The following is a 13,769-nucleotide window of genomic DNA, read 5'->3' as shown; positions in this document are numbered from 1 at the left end:
TATATATATATATATTGTTTGTCCAGTCTGTCAGTTGCAGTCCAGTCTTTATTGCATACCTATCTTAATCCTAACTTTGTGATGGCGCATGATAAATTCATCGTAATTACACACAAATTAGATTAATTCTGCAGAAAGTTTCTTTCATCCTTTACCTCGAAAACTGCACTTACTACTAAACTAACACTTGAAAATGTCAGTTTTAATGTCGGTTCCGATCAAAGATGTATATTAATAATAAAAAAATAATAATTGTTATTTAATGTTATTTTCTCATTATCAAAGATTTAATCAAAATGTAATGGATAAAAGTGTCGAACGAATGTTAAGCCTATTAGAAAATGTATCATCCTCTATACGCGCATAAAACGACCATTTTCAATAATATAAAAAAGAAAAAAAATTAATATATGAAATAAAGAGAAAAAAATTCGAAGAAATTATCTCCCTTTTTTTGGTTCAGCCAAAAGTATGAATGTGAGCAGTGCTCCGATTTCTGTTCTGGTCGTCGTAAACGAAAGGTAGCGTGAAGTGATGCACGAGAAGGTACAAAACTGAAAAAAAAAAGGAATATAAGGGAGGACCGGATTGTGGAAGATGGTACACGGTTGGAATAGTTAAAAATAACTCTGACCAAAGATCCTGCGGTTCCTGTAAACACGAGCTCGAGCATGGCAAAACGAGCATGGCGCTATTCGTATGCGAATATACAGAGGGTGATCCAGAGGGATTTTAGCGAAGCGATAAACCAGCGAAAGGATATGCGCGCGAATCTCTCATTCAGATGCATTTAAAGAATCAACATGAGGGCTTTATTGCTTTTCATAGAATGACGGCTTTCAAAGTGAAAAAATGTTTGTTATTTTTTAGCTCGTGTTAAACGAATGGAGCGATACATTATTGAACTTATTGCTGGCAAAAGTTTACGTGTTGCGATAAAAAAAGTGTCTATAATATAACTTAAAACAATCAGAAAAGTATTTCTTCAAATATTATCTAGTAAATTAAAAATAGCACACTATCTAGTAAATATATTTTAAGTTTCTGTATCTCTCGTCATTAATATAATTATGTAATTTTAGTGTTTAGTAAATGTAAAAATACAGCAATTTAATCGATAGAATTGAATTCTATTTACAAAATTGTCTAAAAATATCTTGCCATTGTTTCAAATATAAATAATTCGTTTACTGTTCAAAGAATATATGCCTCTATATATATTTTATTCTATATATTAAAAATTTCTAAGCACAGTTGTGTAAAATTTTAAAGAAATCTTCAATTAATATGCTATAAATTATATATTTCAAATTTATTGCGAAGGGGAAAATTTTTTATTTTTGTACAAAAAGTAATTTCCTTTTTAATTTTCCAAAAATTTAGTTTTACTTTTTATTTTACATCCTTCCAACATTAAGCGAGACATTAATTTAATTTATAAAAGAAACTGTGTTAAGAAGGGTTACGAATCCAAGTACAAAGACGTTTTGATTCCAATCGAGTCATTTTCAATGTTATAAAAATAGTATATATTGTTTATTATTTATAACATTGAGAATGACCCGATCAAAGTCGAAACATCTGTTAGTTTAATATAGACATATTCTTATTTTTATTTATTTTTATGTTATCTTATTACTTACATTAAAAAATTGTTACTTTGGCTCGTAGCCCTTCTTAACAATTTCTTTTATTTTTATTAATTGAGCCATATATTATATTATGTAATCTAATTTATATTTAAAAACTCACGTGCTTCCATAGAGGTGTCTTGAGTCAGTGGTGGATGCTGCGTCGTCGTCGTTGTCGTCGTCGTCGTCGTTGTCGTCGTCGTCGTCGTCGTCGTCGTCGTCGTCGTCGTCGTCGTCGTCGTTGTCGTCGTCGTCGTCGACGATGCAAATGAATCTTCGTTGTCGCGCGCGATGGTGACCTTGACCTGCTCCTCGTCGTCTTGCTCGCCCTTCGATGAGCTACGCTCAGAACTCGCGCGCACCCTTACACGCTCGGCCACCTGCACATTGTCTCCGGAAAACGCCGACCGCGACGATGACATCGGCCCGGCGACTGTTGTCGTTGTCCACTCGATGACACTATCACCACCAACTACGATCGCACTATTATCCTCGTTTCCCACGAGCACCAACTCCTTTTCTCTCTTATCACCTTCCACTCGGTCCTCGGTCACTCTCTCGACGTCATTTTTCTCGGGCACGGTGCTTTTGGCGTGTTGAGTCGCATCGAAGTACACGATGTTCCGCGTGATCGTTCTGGTCGCCACCGCCGTCGTCGTCGTCGTCGTTGTCTTCGAAGCACTTTCGCGAAATAAAATATCTCGTAGGGAACTTTCCGAACGTAATATTGATCCTCCAAGCTTGAAGACGGGCTCTAACAGCGGAGTAAAAGTCTGGACTGCAGGGCGAATCCTTTCATCGATTGACAGCCTGGGTTCCACTTTGCGAGATTGCGGAGGGTGTTCGTTAGCACGTCGCCATGCCTCCGGCCAAGAGTCGATGAAGTTCGGAGAGGGTTGATCTTTCAGCTTCGATCTCTTGCTTATCGCTACTCGCTTCGCTCTTCCTCGTCGCGCTACGATCCCCTCGTTGTCACGACTCGGCGTCAGATTGGAAAGATCTTGATGTCTGACGACGATAGTATTCAGCGGCGTTAAAGACGACGACGGTCTCAATAACGTCGTAGACGACGACGACGACAGCGGCGGCGGCGTTAACAATAACGGCGACGTTAATGATAGGGGTGACGTCAAGGGTAGCGCGGACGAAGGTGAAAGGCGTGTCGCCAATGTAAGATGATCCAGAGTTCCCTGATTCGCGTGACCTTCGGAATCGACGTCGTTAGGGTTAAACGCGCGTTTGATCGCCCTCCGGAACGGGCGCGGCGCGAACAAATAATAATCGGATGATCGCGGCGGCAGGTAAACGGGCGTAGGAACGTCGGCTAGATAGACGCTATTCAACGGTTCGAGTATCACCGACGCGGCCGTCACGTGCGTAAGATCGTCGAGAAGAGCAACAACGAGAAGAAGCAGGGGCAAACCCACCCCCGCCTCCGTGGTGGCTCCCGCTATCCCCTGCCGTGCGATAAGAATCCGCGAGGCGGCCGTTCAATCTGGCTGTCCGCGATCCGCTCGCAGCGGTAAACTTTGACGTTCTTTGTCTTTTCTTCTTGCTCCTCTTCCTCCTCCTCCTCCTCCTCCTCTCCTTCCTCTTGCTCCTCTTCCTCGCGATTTACATGCAACCACGCGATCCAGTCCTCCTGGAACACCTGCTCGCATTCGACAATTGTGTTTCGCGTTCCCACGTTTGATCCACCTCGGCTCGTGCCGGCGTCGTGCCGTTTTGGCATTTATTATCCCGTCGCGCGTCCCAGATACGTGCTGCTGCTGCTGCTGCTGCTGCTGCTGCTGCTGCTGCTGCTGCTGCTGCTGCTGCTGCTGCTGCTGCAGCTGCTGCTGCTGCTGCTGCTGCTGCTGCTGCCCCTGTTGCGCTCGATCTTGCCACCACGATGGGCGATCAACTTTACCGTATACTCGACCGACGAGCCGGATAATACTGTGCACCCTGTCCACGGGCATTCCGCCATCATCGTGCACCCTGTGAACAGTCGGTGCCGCGACTCGCGTCCCGACGATGCTCGTCGCATTCACGTTCTCTGGCTGCGTCGCGCGGCATCTTCCGCTCGCGCTTCACGCCTTCTCTTCCTTCTCTGCGTCCTTGCTGTCTACAGACGCTGTCCAAATAGCGTTCAGAGGACTATAGCACAATCTAAAACAATCAAAGAATTTTGCACCTTGACATATTTGGATCAATACCTTTCTATCTATAATCCTTCTTGTCTAATAGATATTTCATTTCCCGAGAAACACATTTTTTCTTTCCTTTGATAGTTTCTCAATTGAATCTAAAGTACTTAGTAATATAAGATCTAATTTTTTCTTGTTTTTCTTTTTCTTAATAAATAATATAAATTTCTTAATAAATATGACTTATAATATGTTTTGTTATCAAAATTTTGTTAGCATCATGAATTTTTCTTTACTCCTTTTTAAATCTAATTTATTGTATTTAATAGTTAAATAAATGAATCATTATTTTAAGTTATATTTTAATTTTCTGTTATAACTGCATCATAAAAAATTGTAATAATATTATAGATGTTCAATTAATAAGTAACAAAAACCATTTAAGACTTTAATCATTCATTATTATTCGCAACTAAATTTGAAGAAAAATTTAATTTTGAGAAATATAAAATATCAGAAATGTTGAAAAATTAAGATAAATGTTCACAAAATTTTCATCTTGTCTGGTACTGAGTTAACGTGAGACGTTAACATAACATGATCAAGTTCATGTATATCGTTTGCCGCCAATTATTCACGAGACGCAATTATCCCATCGGGAATAGAAGGGTTAAACAGTCCAATAACGAGTGCAAGTATGGATATAATAGTGCATGGGTGTATCTCTCAATGTGAAAACTAAACATGCATTTCCTATAAGGCTCGCAAGGAAATTCATCTCGAGGAAAAAAACAAAAGTTAAAATAATCACTATAAAAACTTATGAAAGAGATAGTTATTTTTACATTATAACTTTCGTCAAACAATCTAAATTATTTCCATGTATATTATGTTAGAAAGAGTTTTTTCGAAAATATTTTTTTATGTCGGTAAATATCATTTATGCGCCACGAAATATCATTGTATCACCTCGATACAGCAAGCTCGGTTTTCCGTTTTCATCTCTCATGGGTTACTGCATTTTCGATATCTCATTCATTAATCAACACTCCGATTCTGTACTGCGAAAAGAATCGACCGCTTTCGCGAACTTTACATTTCAAATGCTTATGCACCATTTGTGCTCTCACTAGCAGCAAAATAGCTTAAATAACTAATCCCTGGGTATAATAAAGGTAACACGGCAAACCATCTGCATAGAGCGAAGAAACACAGAAATACGAGCGTCTAGATGGGAGTGACTGATCTAAAAGTGTAACGGAGGAAATATAAAGGGAAATGTGTGTGAGAAAGAGAGAGAGAGAGAGAGAGAGAGAGAGAGAGAGAGAGCTTGTAGCTAGCTGTTAAGTTCCAAATAACTATTAAAGTAAACTCTACTCGAAATTAGCTAAAATTTAGTTTCTCTACACAATGTTGGAATTTGATTCATTGATATCCTTCTACTCTCAATCACTCATTTCTAGCTCATCTCGCAACTTCGAAATTTTTCAAAATATATTAAGATACACAGTTTACGTATGTGTGAATTTACATGTGAATATGGAAACTATACAATAGTGTCTTCAAATTTCCTTCTCTTAATTCGGCTATTAATGTTAAAAGGAAGAACGTAGTTATGACATAATTATATGTGAAATATTTTCCTGAACCGACACGGCAAAAATTCATAGCGCTATCTCTAAAAATATTTAAGACATGCGCTGAAAAAATAGACGAGTGAGTGAGGAATATACGGACGGCGCGCTTCTCGTTACACGAGGGTCGACCCTCCTGAAATTTGTTTACTACGCCGAGGGACACCGGTGTCCGGGGCTAAGTATAGCCGTAAGGAGGGAGAAACCGCGAAAATGCTATTTTTATAAGCACGCGCCGCGCGGACATTGTTGTGCCCGATCGACTGTGTCTCGACGGTGCCGCCGTTGGCCGGGTCGTACAGTCATTGATGTTGTCGCGATCATCGTCACCGTCGCTACGACACGCGTACGCAAAAATTAAATCGAGCCGGAAACTGGACATATAATCGATTTAATTATATTATCAAGAAACACTTTCGAATATGGTAAAATAGTTTATCGAAATGATTCTCTTTTCATAAAAATTTCCGACATTTCATCGTATATAGAAAAGATAATAATAATTTTTTCAATACAATAAACTAATATATTTGTCATTAAAAAATAAATTTTTAGAAACTCGTATTTATTATTTTCATCTCATAAATAAATCTGTATATAGTAATTATTTATGTCAGACTAAAAGTATTCCAAACATATGTTCGCCAATTGTATCTAAAAAAGCTTTATTGTGCAATTTTAATTTTAGTCACGAGATATAAATTTGCTTTCATTTAAGGCGTATTTATTTTTAATATTGTTAATATTGCTCAATAAATCAAATTAATTAAAGTCATCAAATTATCTCTAACTCGATTATAAGGGATGAATTATACGTATTTTTTAATAAGCAAATAAACAAATATGAATTTTTTGTACCTATATAAAGTAATACAAGAAGTTTGATGACGATTTAGAAAATCGGATCAGAAATTATTTCAATAAGAAGTGTGGTGTGTAGACATGTTTTTAAAAAATAATTAAGAGAACATTTTCATTTATTAAGTTATTGAACTGTATTGTTAAATATAAATATTAACCTTATTCAACTATTTCATATATATGTAACATTCACTTTTACTTTACTTTGGAAAGTATAAATTTCTAATTCCAGTCACTTTTTTCACAGAAACTCTACATCTGATACATCGTTAACCGAAAATTAGATGTCTCGACTTTTTGAGAAGTTCTAAACTTTTGTAGTGAGGTCACGAGATACTCTGCTATCGCTTCAAATTCCTAGTGGCAGAGAGTAGTCGGCATGGTAGGGACCTCGAGGAAGACGGGGGATACTAAACGGATCCGTTTCTACTTGGCTCGTCTAATGGAAGATTCGTGTATGCTGACTGATAACGATTGGGCTTTCGTGTTGGTGTCTAGCACGCAGCGGCACGCGGCCGATTGATCTTCTTATCCCCAACGCGAGATCACGCGCACTCGCTCGCGCGACACGCGTGTATCCGCCATACGTAAAACGCGGAATACCTGCTAATTATAGTCCCGTAGCTGAAGGAAGGAAACTGCGGAGGCACTATTTTTACGACTCTCCCGCCAAAATATCGTCGCGCGTCTGCCACGCGCTCCTACTCGACGGGAGGACAGGCGTTCACCTTTGTGTTACGTGACGCGTTTTATCTTATTGCACGACCGATAATTTGACGGAACTTGATTTGAAATGGAGCGCAATAGGGAGTTAAAGAAATATAAATATTTTACCCTCGATTTGTGAACTAAACAAACCGCTCGACGATTTACTTGCTTTCAGGAAAATATTTTTCGGCTCGCTGAGAAAAATCTTCGATTTTTAACGCAAAATTGCATTGTGATAAATTCGACACAACGTAAAGGAGGAGAATACGTTATGTATATATTAATGAAAAATATAATTAGATTTCATACGTAATATATCGCTACTTATATTTATAGACATATTCTTCATGACATCCGTTAATGTTATATCATAATATCAAATAATTTATTCCATCTTCATAGAATTTTATAGAATTTCAATCGTATTTAAATCTAACTTCGATTAATTACGATTCACGAAATTTTTTCGATAATTTGTAATCCAATCATATTAATTATAACCATCTCATTTCATTTTTAATCTGCCTATATGAGAACTACGATTTACTTTTTAAGGCGATTTTTAAAAAACGTTAACTGATAAGAATTGCTATCAAAGCTTATCTTATTAATTCTTTGTCTACAATCTGGGTCTTTTCGTTCAGCCCAAATTTTTTTACTGTTCTAAGCTTTCAAAAAATGTGGGAAAATTCAAGAGTTACTTCTCAACCTCTCTATTACATTACAAAATAAATGTTACATGATATTTTAGAAGAAGGAACTGGACTTGGCTTTTTTTTACTTTGGAGAAATTTGAGAGAAATTTTGACATAAAAGACTCATATTGCAGGCGGAGAGTTAACAGCAATTGTATCAAAAATCAAATCATCTTAAAAATAATAAAGAACCTATCGTAATTCCAAGTTTTAAATTAACCGCAGCTCGTCCAGCATGCATTATTATCGGCTCATTAAATCTCCCAAGACGTCGCACGGGTTGCGTGAAGACTCGCGATTTCTGCGAGATTAATATGCGATGATATTGAGACGAAGAGAAAGAGGGAGAGGAAGAGACGCGCCCAGCCAGTGCGTGATTGCACGCGTGCAAGCTCGCTATGAGGTGGTCGCATAACTCTCGCAAAACGTGTGAGAGTTTGAGGACGCATTTAGGGGTACAAGCCGGTACGCTGCGGCCGCTCGCTCGATAGGAGCGCGCCTGCGAGTGGGAATTCGCGGTTTTTCGCGGCAAAAATGCGTGCGCGGCACGCGCGCTGACGTTCTATTTTCGAATGAAACACACAATCAGAGGACACGAACGAGAGAACTAATGTAGAAACCTAGAAAGGGGAAGAAAAAGCCGTTGGAAGAGAGACACAGTCCCTCTCGTAGAACGAGGGGAGGAAGAGAGATTTTATTTGTGCTCCAACGAACGATACGGAAGAGAGAGCGAAGTAGGGAGGTTGGGGAAGGAGGGAGAGGGAAAGAGAGATGCAAACAGTGGAAGAAGAGATACAAAATGGAGAGAAAGAGAAAGAGAAAAGACGAAAGAGAGACGGACAGACTGTCGTGAGGGCTCGAATGGAAAGAGGAGGAAGGAGAATAGGAAAGAGGAAGAGTAAAAGCGAAAGGAAAAGTTGTACGTTTACACAACGGAGACGCAATGCAAAAACAAGCGAGACCAACGCACGCGGATGAAGCACGAGAGCTTCACGACGCGTAAGAAAAAATGATGTGTGCGCGACAGATGTGTGTGTGTATATATATATATATATATACATATATATACATATATATATTACGTATATAAAATTATATATACAAAACCTGTTGTAAAATGTATGCACATAAAATCTGCAAATTCGGAAAGAGAGAGAAAGAGAAAGGGGTGCGCTGACGCGCAGCGAGAGGAAGACGGATGCAGCGCGAGAATGAGAAGACAGGACGGCGAATGTGAACGTACATAGCGTGATGGACACCGGCGAGGGACTCCGATTTGTTTCGTGCTAAAAGCGGCCATGCTGTGTCTCCGTTGCGTTCTGAGAACGAGCATCTTTTGCATACGTGCAGAAAAGCAGGTTCTAGCGGTGACAAGAGTCGACCGATGTCTTCTTAAGTCAATTCACTCGACGGCACGTTGCGAAGCGTCTGAATCGAGCGTGGAGCGATGTAGACGCTACGATACGCAACGGAGTAAGATCAACGAACGAAAGAGGAAGACAGCCGGGAAAGAGAAAGGGGAAGAGAAAGGAAGAAAGAGGAGTGTGCGCGACAAAAGGTAGACAGAGAGAGAGAGAGAGAGAGAGAGAGAGAGAGAGAGAGAGAGAGAGAGAGAGAGAGAGAGAGACGAGCGTGGACGCAGCAGATGGACAGATAAATAAATAGATAGATATAGATATACAGGCAGAGAGAGAAAGAAGATAAGCACACGCACCATACAGACTGCCGCGCATCCAGGTCGGGGGAAGGGAGCCTCCTCTCTTTGGTCGCGAGACGAGAAACGACGACGTATTGGTATATACACTCGCAATGCAGCGAGCGGACGGCACGTCGAGCGCTCACACACGTATAGGCCTGATGTGCGCGACACACGCGGCCGCCGGACACACGCGAAGCGATGCGTTCTCGCTGCACGCGTCCCGCGTTTTCCACCCGCGGCGGCTCAATTTTTCTTTCATCGACGTCGTCGTCGTCGTCGTCGTCGTCGTCGTCGTCGTTGTCGTCGTCGTCGTCGTCGTTGTCGTCGTCGTCGTCGTCGTCGTTGTCGTCGTTGTTGTCGTCGTCGTCGTTGCGGCTGTCGCGGCCGCGCCACGCCGATACAGCGGGATTGAAAACAGAGAAAGAGCGAAAAATAGACAGAGAGAGAGAGAGAGAGAGAACGAAAATGCGTGAGCGAAGAAAGTAAAAGAGAGTAAGGGAGTAAGAGAGAAAGAGAGAGGAGAGGTAAGCGTGGCGGAGCTTGAACGAGCGCAGGGAGAGCTCGTACCCGGAGCGAGCCGAAGATCCGCGGAGCAAGCGGTGCTGCCTATCGGATGGCACTGCGTTCAGCGCCGCGGTGCGCGACCCTCGTCGGCCCTCATCGTCTTTCCTCGTCGCGTCTCGTCTCGTCTCGGCGGCGCTCGTCGCTTTCCGTCCCTTTCCGTTCCGGCGGGTATGCTCTGGCCGTTCCGCACCGCACGGCCGCGCCGCGTCGCGCACGCCGTTTCCTTTCTCGCGTCTCGCGTCTCGCGAATTTGAATTTACGCACGTAAATACTTGTATACACTACGTACGCGCTCAAAGTTCGCGTACCTCTGTACTCCCGCAGGGGTGGCGAATGTCTTACGTGAAATCCTATGACGTTTGTTAATTATTGTCAACTTTTAAATCGATTTGACATGAATATTCTTTGAAGAAGAATGGTGTTATATTAAGTTCTATTACATTATTTCATAATACGTATTATTATGTAATGTTTCCTCCTAGAGTTGGGAAAATTATCTTATAAATTACTTGTAAGACTACTTTTTATTATAGAAATTGAGCATAATAAGGTTTACTTTTTATCATTCGCTCCAATTTTGTATTACTATTTTTGTATTTCATTCTTAATAACAAATACGTATAAGGTAATCTAAAAAGCAATTTATAAAGTAACTTTTTCAATCCTGAATATTCTCTTAAAGAAGTTTTGTCTTGGAGACTTGAGTTCATACTGTATCGTTATGAAAACTTTACATTATTTTACAATTCAAATTAAAATAATTCTGATTATTCAGTAGAATAGCGCATGTTTTTTCTCTTTACTAATTCCTAGCAAGCAAAATAATACGAATTGATGCACGTAAAATGGAAAGAAAGAAAAAAAGAATCGAAAAATCAAAAAAGGTCAACAGATTATTGCGAGCTAAGAAAACTCTTTTACTCGGTTTTATAACCTTTTTCCTGATAGATATACTTATATCTAGTTATATACTTATATCTAGTAGTTAAATTTTCAAAACCCTTACGAAATAAAAGATTCGTATCTCATTTGAAGCGAGATATCTCGGTTGGCATTGATCAAATTAAATCTGTCGATTGTCGCTCTCGTTAGAGAGAAGAAAGAACAGACGTATCTCATCCGAATGCTGACATACGATCGTATGCTGACGTACTTCGGATCAGTGAAAATAATTAATTGAGGGAAGGAGAGGGAAGGGAGGAGAACGGAGAAGTCGGAGTTAATCGTGGAATAGATACTGCGCGATATACGCGCTCACATGTTTTCATATCTACGCGACGACGGCGTATCCCTTCCCTCCGTATATATCTTTGCACAACCCTCTCTTTGTTCTTGGCGAAATTACGGTATCGGTGTCACGACACCCCGGCCCGTTCCTTATTTAGCGACAAAGACGTCAGAGTCGAGCTTAACCGCGTGATATCGGTCTCAATAATTCGCTACTTAATGAATTCGTGACGCTCGACGTAGGAATCCAGAAGTACCTCTCCAGAGGGAGAGTACGCTTCGACGGCGACGTCGCACACATTTTATTTCCGATCGAAATCTCTCCGTTATTTATCGTGTGCAACCTGGTCTGTTTTCTGTTCTAGAATTCTCTAGAATTCTCTTTCTCGCTTTAAACAAATAATCAAACATATATCTATCTCACTTTAAGTTCCAAAAGTGTTCACTAGTTCAGCCACAGAAAACAGATCTCTATGTGTTGACCAGGTCCGACACAGCCATTGTAATGCGAAATGTCAAACGTTATTAGGAAAAAATAAGAACGTCAGTACTTTTCTCACGCAAGTATATAGAATATTTAAAAAATTTTTTAATCCAAGTGTAATAACTATCTTCGTATATATGATTTAGTATAAAAATAATACGCGTTTAAAAATGTGTGAATTAATTTTTGTACATATAATATATATGCAGTGTATTATTTTTATATGAAAGACTTCTCTCTCTCTCTTAAATGATACATACATATATAATGAAGTCACTTGAAAGGAAGCGTATGAGAATATTATAAACGCCTTATCGATTACGTTGCAGACTTACACGTTTTACAAAATCGATAATCTCACAAATCATTTAACTTCGAATTTTCTTTGTTTTCTATCATCGTTACAATTCTGATTTCTCTCCCATATAATGCAGAGCCTTGCAGCAATATTGCAATGTTTGCAATGTCACTGTAATATTACTGGAACGTTGCGACATGTCGATGCAATACCGTTGGAATCTGTGTTGTATGAATCATTCGATGATTTCACGTCTACCGATTAGAAGATTTGTTATCTATTAATTTATTTTACATTTCATCTATTCTACATATCTTTTGTCTACAACGCGATATATTCTTTGTATCTTCTGTTGCACATTCGAATTCTACAGGGCACATAACGCACGTGTTTGGATGGAGAGTGTTAACTGCCAAATCATCACTCGTTATAACAATAAGCATAGCTTAATCCTCATTCATCACCGCGACGCAGTGACATTCATGGCGTTGATGCCGAAAACTCAACGAGACAGCGGGATATGACCGCGTATACGACATACGAGTGCCCACTCGGCGATGCATTAAGCTTTCGCATTGTGCGGAGGTATACTCGCGGGTACCATGTACGAAGTTGTTTACCCCGGTCTCCGATGGCCCGCTGTCCTCGTCGTTCGTTTGCACCTTTCCTCGTCTCGCCGATTTTCTTCCCTTCGGTCCCCGTGTACGCCGTGTCGGCGCCAGCGGCGACGACGGCGAGGGCGAGAGGGAACGTTCGGGGTCGAGGGGGGGAAAGAGGGCAGACGGACACGGAGCAGAGAAGCGGCGAGGTGGTTTAAAAGAACCTCAAAGACCATAAAGACCAAGTGATAATCGGTCAAAGACCCTTCTGGCCGGGGCCAGACGGCGATGCACTCGTCCGAAGTGCGCTGGAGCAGACAACGGACGAACGAACGAATGAACGAACGGACGGACGGACGGACGGACGGACGGACGGACAGACAGACAGACAGACAGACGAACGGACGGATGGATGGACGGACGGACGGTTGGACGGACAGACAGACGAGCGGACACGCGCACCGGCGGCGAATGTAACCAGAAGACCAAAGGAACCGGAACATTCTCGTATCCTGGTGCACAATCGCAGTTCCACTCGTCGGAGTTTCCGTCGCAACCAAGTCTCTCCTCGCTCGCGCTCTCTGATCTATCGATCGTGAGAGACGCGAAATGCATTCGCGCGCGCGTATAGTATACTCGCGGATGAACGAGGCGATCTGTCTCTGTCAAGGCGAGTTTATTTTTGTCGGCGGCCCCATGATGTCCCGTAATGGCAAAAGCGATCTATACAGGGTGCCCCGGCGAGATACTCGCGGCTCGCATCGCTCTTCGGCTTCGACTACGGAATTTATTTATGCACCTCGCATCCCGAACACGTTAGTCGCCAGATGAGAGACAGTCAATCCTTTCACGCGTGCAGATTTTTTTTCCCCCTTGTTTGAACGCGCCAGCGTCTGCCCGAGGTGACGATTTGATTTTCGCGGATTTGCATAACGCAGTGAGCGTAAGCGTGAAGAGATGTATAAACGCGAAACGTCGCGCATTCTGCGAGATTTATGCTAGGCCTTTTACCAGCGACGATACATACTTACTCTTGCGTTTATCTTTACTCTTTGCGTTTTGTTCTTATGGAAATTGATGCGTGGCGGGTTCGGTGCAGATAACAAGAAACAATCGAGTGAGAGTCATTGTCATATGTCTGGAATGTCCTATGCGAGACGGGTGTGACTCGTCATCTTAATTCCAAGGTGTCAGGAATAAACAGTCTACATTCTTTTGCGCAATGTTATTAGATAGTCGG

At 41.3% G+C, this 13,769-nt stretch overlaps 2 protein-coding genes across 2 annotated transcripts in view; both read right to left on the bottom strand.

The window, feature by feature from the left end:
* The window catches only part of LOC108690549 (hybrid signal transduction histidine kinase B-like), an 80,029-nt gene extending 76,930 nt beyond the window's left edge, over positions 1–3,099 (bottom strand). The window contains exon 1 of the mRNA XM_018197904.1: positions 1,753–3,099. Coding sequence (XP_018053393.1) covers positions 1,753–2,053 — 301 coding nt within the window. The 5' untranslated portion in view covers positions 2,054–3,099. The remainder of the gene's footprint in view (positions 1–1,752) is intronic.
* LOC108690550 (putative mediator of RNA polymerase II transcription subunit 21) lies at positions 3,037–9,611 on the bottom strand. The gene is made up of 2 exons (XM_018197905.1): positions 9,373–9,611; positions 3,037–3,782 (listed from the first exon to the last, which is right to left on the bottom strand). The coding sequence occupies exon 2, from the start codon at positions 3,590–3,592 to the stop codon at positions 3,122–3,124; it is 471 nt and encodes a 156-aa protein (XP_018053394.1). The 5' UTR covers positions 3,593–3,782; positions 9,373–9,611; the 3' UTR covers positions 3,037–3,121.
* Between the last annotated feature and the right edge of the window lie 4,158 nt (positions 9,612–13,769).

This window comes from Atta colombica, unplaced genomic scaffold (genome assembly GCF_001594045.1).
Source record: "Atta colombica isolate Treedump-2 unplaced genomic scaffold, Acol1.0 scaffold33, whole genome shotgun sequence".
Taxonomy (NCBI): Eukaryota; Metazoa; Arthropoda; class Insecta; order Hymenoptera; family Formicidae; genus Atta; species Atta colombica.
The sequence above is the reverse complement of the archived record's forward strand: the minus strand, read 5'-3'. Positions and strand labels throughout refer to the sequence as shown.